Source organism: Rattus norvegicus, chromosome 5 (assembly GCF_021556685.1).
Source record: "Rattus norvegicus strain SHRSP/BbbUtx chromosome 5, alternate assembly SHRSP_T2T, whole genome shotgun sequence".
Lineage (NCBI taxonomy): Eukaryota > Metazoa > Chordata > Mammalia > Rodentia > Muridae > Rattus > Rattus norvegicus.
This window is the reverse complement of record NC_141538.1, coordinates 84,853,109-84,872,213: the sequence shown is the minus strand read 5'-3', so window position 1 is coordinate 84,872,213 and position 19,105 is coordinate 84,853,109. Positions and strand designations below refer to the sequence as shown.

Genomic DNA, 19,105 nt, shown 5'->3' with positions numbered 1-19,105 from the left:
CTGCCAGGCCTGAATCTTTGGTATCCTTAGGCCACAGGGAAGTGCCTTACCCAGTGATACTCACTTATTCTCTTCTGGTCAGCAGTCCATGCAAAAGCCAAAGGATGTGAGAATGCAAAGGCCCAGGTGTTTTGTCACATCTGCAAAGTCAATAAAGGTCCTCCCGAGACCCTGAACTTGACGTGGTATCAACTGATGCTTTACTCTGGGTCCTTTACCAAGTCTTGACTTGTTTTCTCTGTACAGAAGCATCTCCCAAGACGGGTCTCTAATCACCCCCCTGTGTGTAACTGTATTTCAGAATCTGCTTTTATAATGATTGACCTAAGGTTCAGTTTTCAAAGAATAAGAAGCAGGAGACCAAGCAATAGGAAATATAAGGTTACAGTACATATGGTCAAATAGCAGTCAAAAGGTTCTCTAGAGGAATAAAACTGATAAAATGAGTATATGAACAAATATATTTATACGAATAAGCATGCTGTCATTGCTGTGAAGAGAAACCTGACCAAGCAACTCTTACAGAACAGCATTTAATTGGTTCAGAGGTTCGGTCTATTATCCTCAAAGCAGGAGAATGACAGCATCCAGACAGGCATGGTGAAGGAGCTGCTGAAAACTACATCTTGTTCCAAAGGCAGCTCAGGGAAGACTGGCTTCCAGGGAGCTAAGATCAGAGTCCTAAAGCCCACATGCACAGTGACACACTTCTTCCAACAAGGCCACATCTACTCCAATAAGGCCATGCCTGCAAATAGTGCCACTCCCTGGGCCAAGCATATACAAACTATCATATATATATATATATATATATATATATATACACATATATACATATATATATAGTGTGTGTGTATGTATGTGTATATGTATATATTCCATAAAATAGAAATATAAACTTTTGCTCATTTTGAATATATAGTATTTATTAAATATACATGGTATTTATTAATATATAATTGATATTATATAATAGATATGTATATATGGTATTTAAATGGCCTACAGCCTGTATTCAGCTAATCCAAGAATGGCTATCTATCGATGGGAAGTGTAAGAATCCAGTTGTTGTTCAGTTCACAACGCTGACTGTCTCAGTTGGTCTTATATGCCAGAATCCTGAAGAAGTAGTCTCTAATGTAATTGAGAGAACGGAATCGCCAGTGACAACAGGAGAAAGCACACAAAGAACAAGCTTCCTTCTTCCCTGTCCTTTAGATAAGCTTCTAGCAGAAAGCATAGCTTAAATGAAAGGTGGAGATTTCCACCTCAAAAGATATTCATTACCAGTGCACTTTCTCACCCCAGAAGATCTGGATTAAAAGTGGGGCTTCCCACTTCAAATAATTGAATTGAGACAACATCCCTCACAGGTATACTCAGCTGCCTGGGTAGTAGTTAATTTCACAGGTAGCTCTAAAAAGAGCCATCACAAATAGGTATCTAGTGGAAAGATTGTGAAGAGCCATGAGGGCCTAGGAAACTGCTTTAGGTGCCCTTCTAGAAGTACGGAGGAGTTATTGGACAGAGGATATCTAATTAGAACTGGATTTACCAAGTTCACTGCCAATCATTATAATACTCAGACCAAAGGGTGTAAGATTAGAAAAATGAAATGAGTTTGGAAACCCAATCGGAGAACTGCAGGCTTGAATGGAGAAAGAATGGGAAATGTCATTGCTGGTATCTGTCACCAGCTTTCTGTTCTTATGTTTGCTTTTTGCCATTCTGGGATCCATGAGCAACATCTCATGGGAGAAGACTCTCCTGATTCCTACCTCCAGCAGGGTGTCCTTACTAATCACTGCATCTGTAAGACTCATGTCTAACCCAGGGCAAACATACTACCTTTTGAGAAACTCTTTATTCATAAAATAGCAACAGAAACGTTGTCTATGTTGCTTATATTAGAGAATTCATCTTATAAAATCTCATTTTATTTGTGGCAGATCTATAAGTAAAAGGAACCTCATTTGTAGACAATTCCATGACCTCGCCAACAATAATTGTTGACAATTTAACAATTTGAGCTTCATGGCGTGTTTTCTGGTGTCCTTGGGCTAGAAACTTGTGCTTCTGGTTGGGCCTGGGCGATTTGGACAAAAATCCTACAACATGTGTAGCTTCAACTTTATAAAATGCAGTCAGAATAGTGATATTTGAATGATACAGAGTTTTTGAGACCCAAGCAAACATATGGTCAAAGTAAAAAGGTTTATAGTAGATTGAACTTTCTTTTTGTAAGTGGGGCAACCAGGTGGAACTTGATACAAACTGTATCATGTAAATCTCCTTTTCCTTATCAAACCAGGATGGAAGCACTATGCTCTCCTCCACTGTTGCCTCCCTTTTATCCTTACATTTTCATTATTTTCCTAATTAAATACAAAAGAAATAATGATTTATAGTGTGCTGAAGTTACACTAATAAAAAGGAATAACAAAACAAAACAAAGAAAGAAACAATAATACAGCCATTTCTAAGGTTTAACCATCCCCTTTTTCCCCAAGGGAAGAAGCAATGCTGTCCACGTACTTTGAGACCATCAATGACCTGCTCTCCTCCTTTGGTCCAGTCCGTGACTGCTCAAGGAACAATGGGGGCTGCACCCGCAACTTCAAGTGTGTGTCTGACCGCCAGGTGGACTCCTCGGGATGTGTGGTGAGTGTTCTGTGGCCCAGGAGCTATTCATATACTTGGGATCCCCTGTGCAAGGGGAAGTGCATGGAATTAAAGCACGGTAAAGCGGCATTTCTCAACCTGTGCATTAGGACCTCCTTAGGGATTAAATGATTCGTACAGGAGGGTCCTAGACAATCAGAAAGTATGCGCGTGCGTGCGCACACGCGCACGCGCGCGCACACACACACAAATACATAATAGTAACAAAATTAATGTTATGAAGTAGCAACAAATGAGGAACCATACGAAAGTGTCATAGAATTAGGAAGGTTGAGAATTGCTAGCTTAAACTTACTACTTTTGTGTCACTTCAAATAGCAGGCTTCTGGGGTCTCCTCTTCTGTGAGGTGGGATCATTAAACCTACCTCTTTGATTTATTTTAGAGAAATAAAATGAGATAATAGAATGTAAGTGTTCTTTCTGAGAGGCTCTGAGTTCTAGAAGCTCATAGTGCTTTTAATATTAAAAGACAACTTGTCATAGCTCCATAAACAACAGTGCACGCAGGGGAAGTCAGTAGGATGAAAATAGTACCCAGTGTAGGTTCTTTGGTGTGGTTTAGATTATGTTGTAGCAGACACTCAAAGCTGGTAATAGACATTTTGGGGGAAATTGGTCATAGAAATGGCTTTTGGAAAGCATGCATCAGTAGGTATTAAGAAAATGGTGCAGACAGCTAAAACAGAGGAGTTGTTGTAAAGGGAGGAAATGGTTTCTTTCATGGGATTCCAGTATCTAGTATAAGAACACAGGAGAAGTTAAGTGAAGATACCCATTGCCTATGAAAATGAATTCCAAAATTGATGGTTCGTTTTTGTAAGGATTCCCTAAGGTAGTTGTTTGAATTTTTAATTTCTGAGCTACAATTATAAGTGCGGTTATAGCTCATGAACTTGAAGTTTTATCAAGTAAATGCATGTGCAAATATGCATAGGTGTGTCATGTGAAGAGCAGGCAGCCCGACATATGCTTTGGAAGTACTGCTATCCAGACAGGCTCCCCCGGCCTTCAGGTCTCTTCATTTGGCTCCTTTCCAATCCCTCCACGCACATCACTCACCACTTGACTTCAGTCCACACTAGAGCCAAATGGACCTGATTAGATGCAATTCTTAGAACATGCTGCTTGTTTAAAGCTTCTTGCCCTTCACTTAGAGTCAATTTCTCTGTCAACCCTTGGAACAAATAAGTAGACATGCTTTCAGATCTTTGTCCTCTCTGAACGCCTCCCCCTCCCACCCAGGAAGTGGTAGATATCTTCCTATTGTCTGTTCCTACTTTTCTCACATCACCTGGAATATGTTTATAACACAGACTGCTTGCCCTAGGTTTGTCTCAACCAGTAAGCTGAGTGAGATCCCAGGACATCTGTTGATTCACCTCAGTACACCAGCAATATTCCTCTGAGAATAGGAAGCAGGGTGCAGGGACAAGGATAGGAGGCACTACTCTGGACTAAACTCTCCAAATGAGACTAAAAAGGAGGGAAAAAAATAGTTGACACATCTCTATAGGAGTGGCGAGATAGCTGAAGCTTAGGTGAGAAGTAAAAGAAGATTAGAGAATATGAGAGGAGCTGATGAATCTGTAATGTAGGTCAACAGATCAACAGGTCTTTAGAGGTGGGTCAAAAGTTTAGGCACTTCAGTTTTCAGGACTGTAAGTGACAGGAAGTCGAGGCAAAGAGAAGAAACTCTTTGCCAAAGGCAATCTTCAGGCAAATGTGGCTTCAGAGACTCAAGTAACTGGATGAGAATGACTGTCCACTTTCTATCTGCTTCCTCCCATGTTGTGTCATTCTCTGCCCTGCTACAGCTTCTCTACTCTGAGTCCTGTGGACAAGAGCAGTTATTTCTTACTTGCTCTAATGACAGACCCTAGATTATCACATTGGGCAAAATTGATTTTCACCCCTAACCCTTCACCAGGAAAAGCTGCAATCAAGGGGCTGGGTAAGACTCATCCTCACATGAGTCATGTGGTACACTTCAACCAAGAGGCAGCTGCATTTGAAACATGTAGCTTAGTATGTATGATTGCTATCTCTGAGCAATGAAATTCACAAGTAAGAAATGGGGGTGACGGCTCCAAGAATATAGTGTGGTGTAGTGTACCTGTCTAGGAGTAGGGTATCTCTCTTTCCTCTCTCACATAAACTGAAAAAATAAAAGGAGAGGAAGAGAAAATCCAGTAGTCAACTATATTTTCTGAGATTTCCCCGTAGATTAAAAGGATATTCTTAAACTCATGGGTACAGTGGATGTTAACAAACTCTGCTGCATGGAATAGCTAGGACAATAGGACTTCAGAGGCTTAAAACTTGTTCGTTTCACACACATCCTTCCTAAAATACTTCATATGGTATAAAAAAAGTCACATCTTATATTCTTTGTGTGTGTGTGTGTGTGTGTCTATGTTCATATATGTAGAAGTACACATTTGTGTGCTTGTATAGGGATGCTAGAGGGCACCCTCTAGTGCCATTCCACAGGCTCACTCACCTTTTCATTTTTTTTTTTTTTGAGGTAGGATTTCTCACTGCTCTCAGACAACTAGGCTAGGCTGGCTGACCAGCAAGCCCCACACATCCACACATCTGCATGTTTCTGGCTCTACAATAACACTAGATTCACAAGGACAAGACAAAAAAGCATTCTCTCTCTCTCTCTCTCTCTCTCTCTCTCTCTCTCTCTCTCTCTCGTGTGGCTTGTGGGAATCAAACTCAAACTGAGTTTCTCATGTTTGCACCATAAGTACTTTGCCAATTGGACCTTCTCCCAAGCACCATTATACTTTGCATTAAACAAACAAACAAAACAAGCAATCTCTCACAACTAATATGCAACATGGGTTCCATCCTGGGTAAATAAATGAGCCTATGGGAGAATAGGGTGACTTCCTAAGGTTTTACCACCAGGTGACATGATAGAGGATGAAGACCACGTCTTCCATATCATTCCTAGAGCCAGACCATTTGGGGTTGTTTTCCTGCCAAGCAAAGAGGAGTTGATCTGAGTGAGATGGATTTCAGTCATCATTTAATCATTACCTAGCTGGGATCAACACTGACCTCTCAGTTTTCAAACAGAACAACAGTTTTTAAATGCACAGAATTCTTTTTTCCCCCTGCGGGATGAAAGAACACAGCAGAGTGATGAGAGATAGTTCAATATTTTCATTGTGAATAAAAGGACAGAGTTCTGGTCCCCAGAAGCCACATAAATCCTGGGTCAGTATGTCAGCCTACATGTAATTACAGCCTCAGAAGACAGACAAATGAGATCCCTGAAGCAAGCTGACAACCAAGACCAGCCGAATCAGCAAGCTCTGAATTTCACGAAGCGACCCTGCCTCAAAGAATAAGGTTTAAAAAGAAACCAATAAGGGTTGAGGATTTAGCTCAGTGGTAGAGAGCTTGCCTAGGAAGCGCAAGGCCCTGGGTTCAGTCCCCAGCTCCGAAAAAAAAGAACAAAAAAAAAAAAAAAGAAGAAAGAAACCAATAGGGAAAATTTTCTCAGTCTACCTTGGTCCCCCACATACACATGCATGTACGTGCACATGTACCTACATACATGTATTTTCACACATATGCAGACATGAATATGTATATGCACACATATTATATATTTAAATGCATTATTAAAAAAGAAAAATAAATAACCCAATAGACAATTATTTGGGACTTGCAAAATACCATTTCTCTATGTGACATTACTCTATTAATAATGCTTGTGCATAGAATATTGATATTGAGGCCAGACAAATTTATGAGCCCTTAAACTGAGGGGAATCCTCTATGATGTTTCTGAAACTGATATCATTTTTGACCTCCTATAACTATTGGGAGTAGAAAATGAATTTTAGTCAATACGGTGATTTTTTTTGCTTCCCATTTTTTTCTAAGCATTCCTAGGGAGTCAAGATGATGTGTGGTGTTGTGCCACCACTTCTGGTTGCTATCTGCTATTTGTTCTGACCCCATCCAACTTTCTCTTAAATTTCTGGTACCTGTAAGAACCTGTATGTTCTCACCTGATTCATAGGTATGTGATTTATTCTGGTATTTGCTGCTTGACATTCTTCATCTCACTGTGAGGTCATATAAAACCATATGGGCCTATCTATACAATAACTGTTCCTACTCCACTAGTGCATAAGAAATATCCACTAGCTTTTACATGTCATCCTTATCTGAGCAAGGCTTTCCAAAGCTCTCTTGTTCTATACTTGCCATTAAGGCATTTATAGTCAGCAGTTTTCACAAAAGTGAGTGGAGTTGACCAGTCCTGCCATTAATGAGAAAGATTCACACATACCACTAGTGCAGAAAGGCAAGTAAAGCACAGGTTCCCTGACTTTGCTTCAGAGCCCTCAGACTCAGCTGGCGTGTGTGTGTGTGTGTGTGTGTGTGTGTGTGTGTGTGTGTGTGTGTGTGTGTGTGTGTAGTTACCAGAGTTCGAGTACAGGCCTTTTGTCTGCTAAGTAAGAACTCCACCACTGAGGGATAATCCCCAAACAGAGCACTTGATTTTATAACAGTCCTCCATCTCCTTTATCCACTTATGTGATTAACCTGATGGGAACAGAGCATCAAGTCCCATTTCAGGGGAATTGCTAACAATTACAAGATCTCTATTGACTTTCAACATTCTTTCCCAACTCACTTGGTGTGTACTTCTTCATAGTGGTGAAAGGAAGACTGCTTATGTAATACAGCACAGCTCCTTTATCTGCTTTCTTGTTACCTTTGGCTTTATGATGATGATTGTTATTAGTAGTAGTAATATTGATATGTTTGAAGCCCAGTAACACAAGGTGACCTTGAATTATGACTTGTGGTTATCAGATGGGCAGAAAAAAATATTCTTCTAACAACAAATGCACACTAATTCTTGAAAATCAGTGAGCATGATATGTTATTTTACTTTACACTAAAAAAGGAGTTTACATGTGGGATTAAAGTAAGGAATTGACTGACTTTCAGAGGTGGCTGTTCTCATGGATTAGCCCACCATACCCACTGCACTGCAACTGCATCGGAATCCTGAGATAAGGAAGAGGATCGCTGGCCTATAAAACAGTAATATAAGTAACTTGTGTTGTTTTAAGTAGCCAAGTTGTGGTACTAAGTAACAATAGAAATACAATATTAATGTAGAATGAAAATAGTATGGGAGTTTAATGGAGTAGATAGGGTATAATGATGGTTTGTATCTTTTTTATTATCTAGCATTTCTGGAAAATCCTTACGTCTTGACTACACATGGAGGAAGTAATAATGAATGAAACATTGGAGAGGGAAGAGAGCCAAAAGTAGAAAGGTCACCATTATGCAAGCAGCATCAGCACGGCAGAGTTGTGGATGCAAGCTGTGTGTCTGTTGGCTGTCTGGCAGCATATAAACTTTACATAAAACACAAAACTAAAGCAAAGAATACACTAATCCTTTCATAACAAAGCCTTCCATCAGCATCTCTGAGAGGCCATTGCTCCTGAAATATTCATGTTCTTTTTGTCCAGTTCAGCATATGGAAGACACCTTGGGACTAGCCCAATACTAGGCAATCCAAATTCATCCTCATGATGTCACAAAATGTTAACAGGGGTTACTTTTCTCTATTACATAGAATTGACAAACAGGCAAGGGAAAACTTTTTCTGTGTTGATATCCCTAAGATCCGGCATCCTGAGGGCTTTCAAACCTCTGTGGCTTTAACTCTGAGACCTGAGAAGGAGAAATTTATGACTCCAGGCTTTTAAAGTTAGAGACTTACAGCTCTAGGAACTCAAGACAGAGCAAGCTCTAAGTCTTTAATGCCCGCAGCTACTGTTGCAGCCCTGGGATTTTGGGAATCAGAACTTTTATACTTAACAGGGGATAGGGATAGAACTCCTAAGTGTGGATAAAATGACCCTCAGTTTTTAGTCCTTCTCAGCTCTCTGGGACTCTCCCACCTAGTCTTACTGCTTCCACTCTATTTTTTCTAATTAGTATTTTAGTTAACATGCAAAGTAATAGGTTCACTATGTCTTCATACCTTTTTACCTTCATAGTACTTAAATGTCCTTCATAGACTCCTCAGCCTCTGCTGCCCACCACTCTCTGTGACCCTTCATTGCCTTTTTAGCTGCCAAGAAAGCTGAAGAGACTGTTCCAGAGGCTTATAGTCACTTCTCAGATACCTTCTAACTTCTGTTGTCATCTGGAGACTCATTCTAGAAGCCCAAAATTTTTTCTGGTTTTAATGTTATACATATAGCTTATTGTCAACCCATGATAAAGGCCACAAGTAGGTGAACAAATATGAGGACATGACCACTCCTAGGTATGGTTGATGGAAGGATTTTATTGTACTTATGGGGGAAAGAACAGTCTGGGCATCTTGAAGTGTCCAGGCAGAATATGGCCAGAGGAATGCACTGTGCTGTGACAGGAGAGGAGGAGAAGAGGAAGTTACAAGAGGGAAGACCAGTCACCAAAAGCAAAGGATCAATCAGGGAACCAAAAGAAGAACCAAGAGGCCAACAATGACATGGGAACCCTAGAGAGCAAATAGACAAAAATGGCTGAATTTTATGTAGAAGTCAGAGGTTAAAGGAAGGGAAGGAAAGCCCAGCACTTGGGCTGGAGTGGTTTACAGTAGGGGGCAAAAAAATTTTAGGAGGTACTGAGGGACACTTGTCCCAAGTTTCTTTGGGATGTAACAATAAGAAATAAAGACTACCCAGAATAAATTTTTTAAGACTTACAAGTTTTTATATGTATTTGTATAATATACATAACAGGTTCTTAGCAGAGGGCACCTGAACTCCTGAGACTTGAGTTGCACATGGTGGAAGCTGTTTTATGTGGGTGCTAGGAATAGTATCTGGGCCATCTTTAACCAATGAGCATCTCTTTCACTCCTGGTATAATCTTGGATTGGCTCCTAGTGTTTTGCGTTGTTTGTTTGTTCGAATTGTTGTTGCTGCTATGTATGTGTGTGTAGGAAGATAGATAGATAGATAGATAGATAGATAGATAGATAGATAGATAGATAGATAGATAGATAGACTGAACAAAATGGCATTCTACAGTTTGAGAAGAATCTTCACCAACTCTACACCTGACAAAAGGCTAATATATAAAATATAGAGAGAACTCAAGAAGTTAGACTCCAAACAAACAAATAACCCAATTTAAAATTGGGGTGTTAGAAGAAACAGAAGAGTGGTCCAGAGGGCCAGAGGACCAGAATACATGGAAATCTGTAGCTTCTAGGGGTGGAGATGGGGGCAATGTGTAGGAAGTCCCAGAGACCTGAGATAGGGGAGACTCTCAGGAATCAATGTGTGTGGCCTTAGGTGGAAAACCCAAAAAATGGGCATAAGGAATTTGAGGAGACATCCAGTAGCCAGACAGGAACCCCAGTGGAGAGATGGGAATACCAACTCACCTAAAAATATTACAACTCAAAATTGATATTGTCTGAAAGGAATGGAGGGACAAAGTTGAAACAGAGACTGAAGGAATAACCAACCAGTGACTCACCCAACTTGAGAAACGTTCCATGGGTAGGCACCAATCTCTGACACTATTACTGATGCTATGCTGTGTTTGCATAAAGGAGCCTAGCATAGCTATCCTCTGACAGGTTCTACCCAGTAACTGACTGAAACGGATGCAGATACAGCCAAACATTGGACAGATGTTAGGGACCTCTGAAGGGGAAGTATTGAAGGCCCAGAAGGCAATTACAGCCCCACCGGAAGACCAATAGTGTCAACTAACCTAGATCCCTGAGAAGTCCCAGACAGTGAACAACCAACAAGGGCTTGCCAGAGGGCCTTGGCATATGTTCAGCAGAGGGATGCCCTTGTCTGGCCACAGTAGGATAGAATGAACCAAATTCTGCAGAGATTTGATGCACCAGAAGTGGAGGGATATCCAAGGAGGGTCCCTTTCTTGGAGGGAGAGTGAGGGGAGAACCTCTATGAGGTAGGATGTGTGGGGGTACAGCATACATAAATAAGGAAAACAAAAACAAACAGCAGGTTTTGTGGCCATCTTAATTTGTTGGCATTCAGTAAAATTGCAGACAAGGACTACTGGCAGGGGGAAAGGGAACTGTAGAGTTCCAAACCAAGAACTCTACCATCTACCTTAAACATATAAACAGGAAAACAAAGACTCAGAATGATGGGAAAAATTATCCATGTAAAGAGGCCAAAACAGAATGTAGATAGAATTTAAAGACTCCTTCCACACAATTGTACCTTCCAATATCAATGCCCTTGATTAGTTAAGACTTTCGAGTTGCTGTAACCAACAACCCAGGAAAAACACCTTAAAGGAGAAAGATCATTTGGTGTAAGGTCTCAGAAAATTCAATTTATCAAGATGGGGAGGCCATGGCAGAACAGAGCACTTCATCTCACAACTACCAAGAAACAGAGTAGAAAAATGAAATAGAAAGACTTCATGGTAATATACAGTACTGTATACACAGTGACCTACTTCTTCAACCTAAATTCTACCTCTTGTCTTTCCTCACCTCTCACTAATGCTATCCTATTAAAAATCCACCAAAAGATTAATCAATTCATGAGGTGAGAGTCCTCCTGATCCAGTTGTCTCTGGAAATGATCTCACCATCAAGTATGCTTCACTAATCTCCTAAGCATTTATTAATCCAATCAAGCTGACAGTTGAGATTAAATAGCAAAGTCTGCCTCTCATCGGCTTGTCACTTACACATATTACCCCCTTAAACCTTAATGTTCCACCTCTGGCCTCCCAAAAGGCTAATATCAATCTCATAATACAGAAAGCATTCTGCCCAGCTCATGAGTCTGGGCAATCTTCACAGTTTCAACAGAGCTCAAAAATCCAGAATCAAAATCTCCTCTAAGATGCAAGGAAAATTTTATCCATGAGCTTCTGTAGAAATCAAAAAGAAAATTACATACTTTCAATGTACAATGGCACAGAGCAAATATCCCTTTCCCAAAAGGAAGAAAGAGGACAGGGAAGGGTATGAGACAGAAGCAACAGTGAAATGCAGAAGGGCAAACAACCCATGCTGTGGCTCTGTTTCTTGTGTTTCCTGTGATTTGTATATTGATGTGAGCTCGGTCAAGCTTTGAATGCCCTGTTCCAGTTTTGCCATTTGCCTAGTTCTGCTGCTAACTCCAGTGACCTCTGGGTTTCCAGGGGGCAGAAATTGAGAAACCTCTTTTCTAGGTGATTGTGCACAAGCAAAGCACCTCCTTTTATGCTCTCTTCTCAAGGGGAAGGTTTTCAAGTGGGGTGGTGGTCTTGTTTGTTAGAGTCTCCAGTGGGTACAGTTTGACCACTTCCAGAGCTGCCTTCGGTGCAAAGTTCCTACTATCTCAGTGCTGTAAATCTGGCCAACAACAGAACTACCATAGTCTGAACGCTGTGTTGTCTGCAGTAGTTTTCTATGAAATCAGTCTACCACTTTAAGCTCAGCCTCATACAGTGGTTCAAGGCAGAATCAAAATATAGGCAGCTCCTTTACCTAAATGTAACAAAGACGGTCTCTTCTCTAATTCCCAATAGTGTCCTTATCCCCTTTTGTAACCTCATGAGCACAGTGCGCATTGTTCACAGGTATTTCTGCATTCTGGTCATTTGGGCTCCCTGCACCATGTTCTGATGGCAGCATTGTAGGCTTTCTTATACTTGCATCTCCAAACTTTTACACACACATTTTTCCCACAAACCCATTCTAGACCTATAAGAACCACAGAGTAGGATTTACACACTGCAGTGCTCTTGTGATGGTACCCATTCCTGCATTAATTAATTCTCTTTTCTGTGACATGTCTAACATAACAATCTAAAAAAGAAAAATAAGATATGATGGCTTATTTAGTTCATTATTTCTGAAGACTCTATTCATGCCAGAAGGTCTGGCAGAGCAGAGAAACTCACACTGTGGTAGTCAGTCTGGAAGCTGAGAAAAACAGACACAGAAAAGGGATGGGGCAGGAGGAGGAAAACAAGATCCATCCTACTGACCTGCTCCCTCCAGCTAGGCATAACCTCTCACTTCTGCCCAATTAATCATGTTATGAAAGTTTCAAGAGATCTACCAGTTGATTTGCTCAGACCCCTATTGTTGATTTTCTGTGCAAGTGCACCCCCAGATATATTGGGACATGTTTTGCTAATCCTCTAGGCATTTTTCTCTTTATTAAAAGTTCATATTTCATTTTATTTGTATGAATATTTTACCTCCATATGTACCTGTGTGTCATGTGTGTGGTAGTTAGTACCTGTGAAGGCCAAAAGAAGGTATCAGATCCCTTGGATCTGATACAATGGAGTGTTGTGAGCAACCATGTGGGATGCTAGGAATCAAACCTGGGTCCTATGTTAGAGCAACAACCTCTCCAGTACTTCCTGAGCATTTATTAGATTCAAGTGAGCAACCACAATTAACTGTCATATCTCCCTGTTGACGCTATATCAGATCAAAGGTATACTCCACAGCATATGTGAATCTAGCATTATAAATGGAAGAGGAGACACACAAAAACAAGAAATTCACTTTATTTAGGTTCTTTCCTGAAACAGAATCCAGCAGGGCAGTGTTGCTTCCTTCAACAAATCTCTTTATTTCTTGGTATAGGAAGACCACTCATAAGTGCTCAAGAGTTTAGAGAACTGAGTGCTCTTCCAGAGGTCCTGAGTTCAATTCCCAGCAACTACATGGTGGCCCACAACCATCTGTAATGGGATGTCATGCCCTCTTCTGGTGTGTCTGAAGAGAGCGACAGTGTACTCACATACATTAAATGAACAAATCTTTTTTTTAAAAGAAGAGGAGGAGGAGGAGGAAGAGGAGGAGAAAGGTGACAGTGGGTGGGGGAAAATGGCATGTATGTGGTAACCCCTGTGTGTTCTTGGTAGTCGGTTAAGATTGTGTCCTAGATAAACACCATCATTTCCATTTTTCCAAAGCAGAAATGCTAGTGATATGCAAGCAACCATCCATGCAATGGCTGCATGCAACTGAGGTTCTAAGGCCTTTGCGTGTCTTAAGCAATTTCATTCTCAGAATGATCCCGTGAGCTAATTATTATTCCCCCCTTCACTTTCCGTTCGAAGAAAAGGGACTTATCTTTTCAGGGAACATGTCTGTGAAGAGAAGCAGAGTGGGAGGGAAGATGAAAGGAGCAGCAATAGTGCATACACTTGTGTACTTGATGGGTGCTGTGGAGCGACAGTATCTTCTGGAGGCATCTTCACCCCCATTTCTCAGCCCTGCCACTGCATGCCAGCCCCATTTCAAGCTAGTCTCACACTCCCCATCCCTTACAAAGCACCAGCCACATTTTACCCTCTTCTTTTCCATTTCTCTTTTTTTTTCTCTTCCTATTTTGCCCTAAAATGCCATCTGGTCTTCAAGATAGCAGGAAAGACCAGAGGAGCCATGATTACCCAGAGATATTGAGAAGGTAACAAGATGCTGTCCCTTTAGTGGCAAGATGAGTAAGGAAAAGAATGTTCATTTGCTATGTGCCTTGTGATACTGGTCAGAGGGAAGCAAACGCTGGACTCCTGTTTAATAAGGCAAAGAAAGTAGCTCTTCTCCATTTCTCATCATTCCCCACTTTTAATGACTCAATTGGGCTGTAATTAAAGAGGAAAAACTTAAGAGGGCAAGAAAGACAAGCAGGGGAAGCAACAGAGTGAGAAATTGCTTTGGAGCACAGCCCAGTCATAGCTGACCATCCTGTCTGCGTGGGCCTCCAGCCCTCCTGGGCAAATAAAACAGTGGAACTGAGCCTTAGTGAGAGCTGGGCCCTGGACAGTGGTCTCCTCTTCCCAGAAGTGGGCTCTAATAGTTTAGTTCTTCCCTGTACAGCTTTCCAACAAGAGTGATGAATTCAGAGCACAGCCAGGCAGCCCTTGCCAACATCTAAAATGGGAGGAATGATGCTTGCCACATTTTTCTTTTTGAAAATTGTTAGAAAGATGCAAAGTCAGGAGGAAGGCGTCTTTATGGGAACTATTTCAGACTTCTAGTCAGAGTGTCCTCATCAGACTGCGCTCTCATCTAACAGGGCCAAAAGTAGAGGATTCTGCATGTGGGCCTTTACCAGACTGGTATTGTTAATGCCATTAATAATTAAGTGAATAGATGCTGTGAATAATATTAGTCCCGGATGGCTTCTGGTACTCATAGAAAATGTTTAAGTGCTGATATGCCAGGCTCTGGAATGAGTGCTTGAAATGCACCACACTGGGCCATCGCCATGATCTTTTTTCAAATCAAGGGCTAATATTACTCATAAGATTCACATAAGACACAGAAAGCACAGCATGCTTGCCCAAATCCAACTGGCATGGTAAATGCAGAGCCCAAATTCAAATGTGAGTTTCTCAGATTCCAAAGCCTGATCTGTTAATGCATCAGAAGGCAAAGTCCAGTGGCTGAAGAGGAGTCCCCCGGGATGCCTTTCATGGTAGAGAGCATCTCTTTCACTTTCAAAAACCAAGATACAGCCTTCTTCTTCTATAGTCAAGAGAAGTAGGTGCTTTGGAGGACTTAGTCTGTATGGAAATTGGAACTGCCCAGTTTTTTGTTGCTTCCGTACAATGCTCAAACTTCAGAATAGCTCTCTCATCAGCATTAGTCCATTTGAATAGCTCCTTTGTAAGTTTTCAGCTGAGCCCTCTTCCTTTCAAACCATGCAGGGAAAGGCAGAAGAGGTGGGCCAGAATGGTATTCCTGAGATTATAATGTGTGACTTTCTCATAAAAGCTGTGCAGCCTTTTATAACATTAAATTCTTTATTCTTCCTGTGACATTTGAAGGCTAGTCTGTTACACACACACACACACATACACACACACATACACACACACACACACACACACACACACACACACACACACACACACACACACCATGCCCTGTTTAATTTCTCCGAGAACTGCTCTTTCTGTGTCTGATGGTAATTCTGGAAATTGAGGTTTATTGTATGAATATCATTATCCCTTAAAGTCAGAGAGTAGATCCTGCTCTTCCAAAGTGATGGGGTTTACCCTTTGATTCCTGTAAAAAAAAGTGTGGGAAAGACACCACAATTGGAGGCAGGAGGTGGAAAATGTAGGCATCATTTTGTACCTGTTAACAGTAAGAATTATGTAAGCTGCTTTAGGAAGGTGGTACCACGTGTATGTGGCATGTGAGAGATCAACCTGGGAAGGTGGCCAGTGTGTTGCTCCTGTTCCTCTTGGCATCTGAGTTCATAACCTTAAGATAAATCTTCTCAGGAGGCAGTGTTTGTGGTACAGGAAGGACTGAGAACAAAGAACAGGACAGGAGAGAAAGAATGGAGCTTCACTCGTGAGTTGGAATGAAAACTACAGAGAGGCAAACCTCCATCATTTTACTTCATTTTTATAAGCATCGCTAGACAAGCCTCTCAGGTTCTAACTGTGTATTTTATGCACACCTCAGTTTCTTCTTTTTTCTTTTGAATGGCACCCATTCAGGATGTATTAATGTCCACTGTCACTCCCTACCTGCAGGAAGTCAGTCTAGAGTTGAAGAGTACAGGTTCTGCTTTCTGAGAAGTTGGAGTCAAAATCTGGCTCTGTTACTCTTTAGTCATGTGATATTAGGGCAAATTACTTAATACTTCCGAATCTTAGTTTCCTGTTGAGTAAAACAGGGATCATTATACTTCCCCAGGTAAGTTAGCCTTAGGAATGACTGAGATAAAGCATTCACATAACCAACAGCTGGCACTAAGCATTCAGGAAACAGTTGCTATTATCATGACATATGTCCTGCAGGGAAGATGGCAGTGTTAGTGTTGTTGTTGTTGTTGTTGGTGGTGGTGGTGGTGGTGGTGGTGGTGGTGGTGATAACCAAGATGCTTTAAGTGCTTGCTATTTTCTAGCCACCCAAGGCAACAGAAGAAAGTTGATCTTACTTAAACCTTTTCTGTTATTAGAATGTAGAGCATGGGAGTTTATACTCATCAGACTAATATGAGGATTTGTCATTAACCAGGAAAAATTCCTCATAAATTTCATTTGTAATCATTGCCTAATATTTCATGGAAGGAAAGATATCATTGATGGCACTGACTTCTTAGGCACTTTGTTTCCAATTCAGAAACCACACCATTCTCATCACCTTTGACATGGGCTGTTCCTGTGCAGTGAATTGTTTCTTTAGAATAGATCCTCCTTCATGTTTAAGGAGTTTCCTAATGTTTCAGGATTTAGGTGAAGGAGTCACATAGGCTGTATTTTTCTCCCAAAAGCAACAGTGCTACGTTAAAGCTACTGTTCACACTTTCCTGTTTAGGCTCTTCCTCCTTTTCTGCCTTCATATTGTAGTTCAAAGGCAGGCTAGAATGTTTGACCAAATAGGTCCTTAAGCAGGAGAGTGATAAAAGCAACATAGAACTTTAGGGAGTGCAGCTCAGTGAAGTGTGCAAGATACCCATGGAAAGCGGCCAAATGCAGGGGTGTGCATGGTCAATGAGGCAGTGGATCTGCTTCTCCTAGAGATTATGAGGGTGTCCATCAGTGTCACAAGCCATGGATGTGCAACTCAGTGAATACACCCAGCACCTCTTGTGGCCTGCCTCTGAGAATAGAGGATGCTGGTAAATGGATGGATGCATTTTGCTTGGATCTGAAGTGAAAAACTAGAATAACCACATTCATCTTTATTATAATAATAAAGTTTTTATATTTGTGGAGTATTTTCCCATCTGGTGTTCTTTTTTTCTTTTTTGTATTTTAGGGTTTTTTGGTTTTAAAGTAACTTACACTCATTGTAAAATTAAATGAGTTTAACCATGACTTAGATCTGTAAAGAAAAAGCACAGTGTTTTTTTTTTTTTTCTACAACTCTCCCACTTACGAGATAACTGTGCCACAGTTACTCTACATGGAGATTCTCTATACATGTCTTTGATATTCATATGCAAATATAAATAAAAGCTTACACATGCAAATTTAAGAATGGAAAGAGAGGGCTGGAAAAGTGGATTGCTTAATGATTACCAGCACTGACTAAACTTTCAGAGGACTGTGGTTGGACACTGACAGACCACAGGACAGCGTATAACTATCTGTAAACACCAATTCCAGGTTCATCTGTGTTCATCTGGCCTCTGCAAATACTAGGCACAAACATGGTATACAGACATGAGTATAAGCAAAGCAACATATACATAAAATAAAAACACATACTTTTTTATTTAAAAAAAATGGAAGCATAAAGTGAATTCAGGTGTGAGTCTTTGGAATTAGTTTCCATTTCAGATGTACATCTCTCTATCCGTGTCTTTAAAGAGCGTTCCCTACCCCCTGCTCCTTAATGACAATAAGATCTACAGCATGATAATCATGTATAACTGTTTTCCTGGTGCCAGAGAATAAAAATGCATCATTAGAGCTACTGCTCAGTTGTAGCATATTTCACAGTCATGCTGGAATCCCTGAGCCCAGTCTTGAACAAATATATGGATAGATAGATAGATAGATAGATAGATAGATAGATAGATAGATAGATAGATAGATAGATAGATGATAGATAGATAGAGAGACAGAGTGATGGAAAAAATAACCACAAAGAATACATTAGCCATAGTTACATGTAACTGATATGGCTCAAGTTTCAGTCTGAGACTCTAACTGGAAAGCATTTTTCTTTTATGCCTCTCATAAATTTACATATATTTTAATCATAACTCCAGGGGATAATTATATGGGAAATGATACCACCAGAACCAACACCACCACCATTAATCACAGTATTAATTATATAAAGACAAAATTATTATGTTTTATAATCTGCAGCCTCTCTCTGACCTGCTTCCAAATCTTACCATGACACAGACTTGGATTCATATGTAATCTCTGTCACTGGGAAGCTGTGTGGCATGAGGCAAACTGCCAAAGTGTTTTGCCTGTAAGCTAGTCAGGATCACTAGAGTTCAAGATGTTGTAGGGTCCAGTGTGAACAGCAGGCAGGCTCATATTTCCAGAAGTCAGTTCCTTTATGGAAAGGAAGAACATGACAGAGATGAAGATATGGTAACCTTCTCTGATTTTCCTTGGTCTTTAAAACCTGTCCACAGGGGTTGGGGATTTAGCTCAGTGGTAGAGCGCTTGCCTAGCAAGCGCAAGACCCTGGGTTCGGTCCCCAGCTCCGAAAAAAATGAAAAAAGGGAAAAAAAGCCTGTCCACAAACCAGATGTGGTAATGTGCACCTTAAACAACTTGCTTAGGTACAAGATTGCTAAGTAGACCAGGATGGTTGCAAGACTGACCCCAAGTTTACCATCCTCCAATCTCTGTGTCTCCACAGTGCTAGAATTATAGGTGTGTGATATCATGCCTTGTTTGCTAAACTATATCCTTTTACACATGATGAAACTA

General features: G+C 40.8%; 1 protein-coding gene across 6 annotated transcripts in view; it reads left to right on the top strand.

Moving 5' to 3' along the window:
• Astn2 (astrotactin 2) overlaps positions 1-19,105 on the top strand; it is a 975,380-nt gene that overhangs the window by 551,475 nt on the left and 404,800 nt on the right. For all 6 annotated transcript variants that reach the window (XM_087659925.1, XM_087659924.1, XM_087659923.1 and 3 more), the window contains 1 exon segment: positions 2,511-2,661. In XM_087659925.1, the coding sequence (XP_087516051.1) occupies positions 2,511-2,661 (151 nt within the window).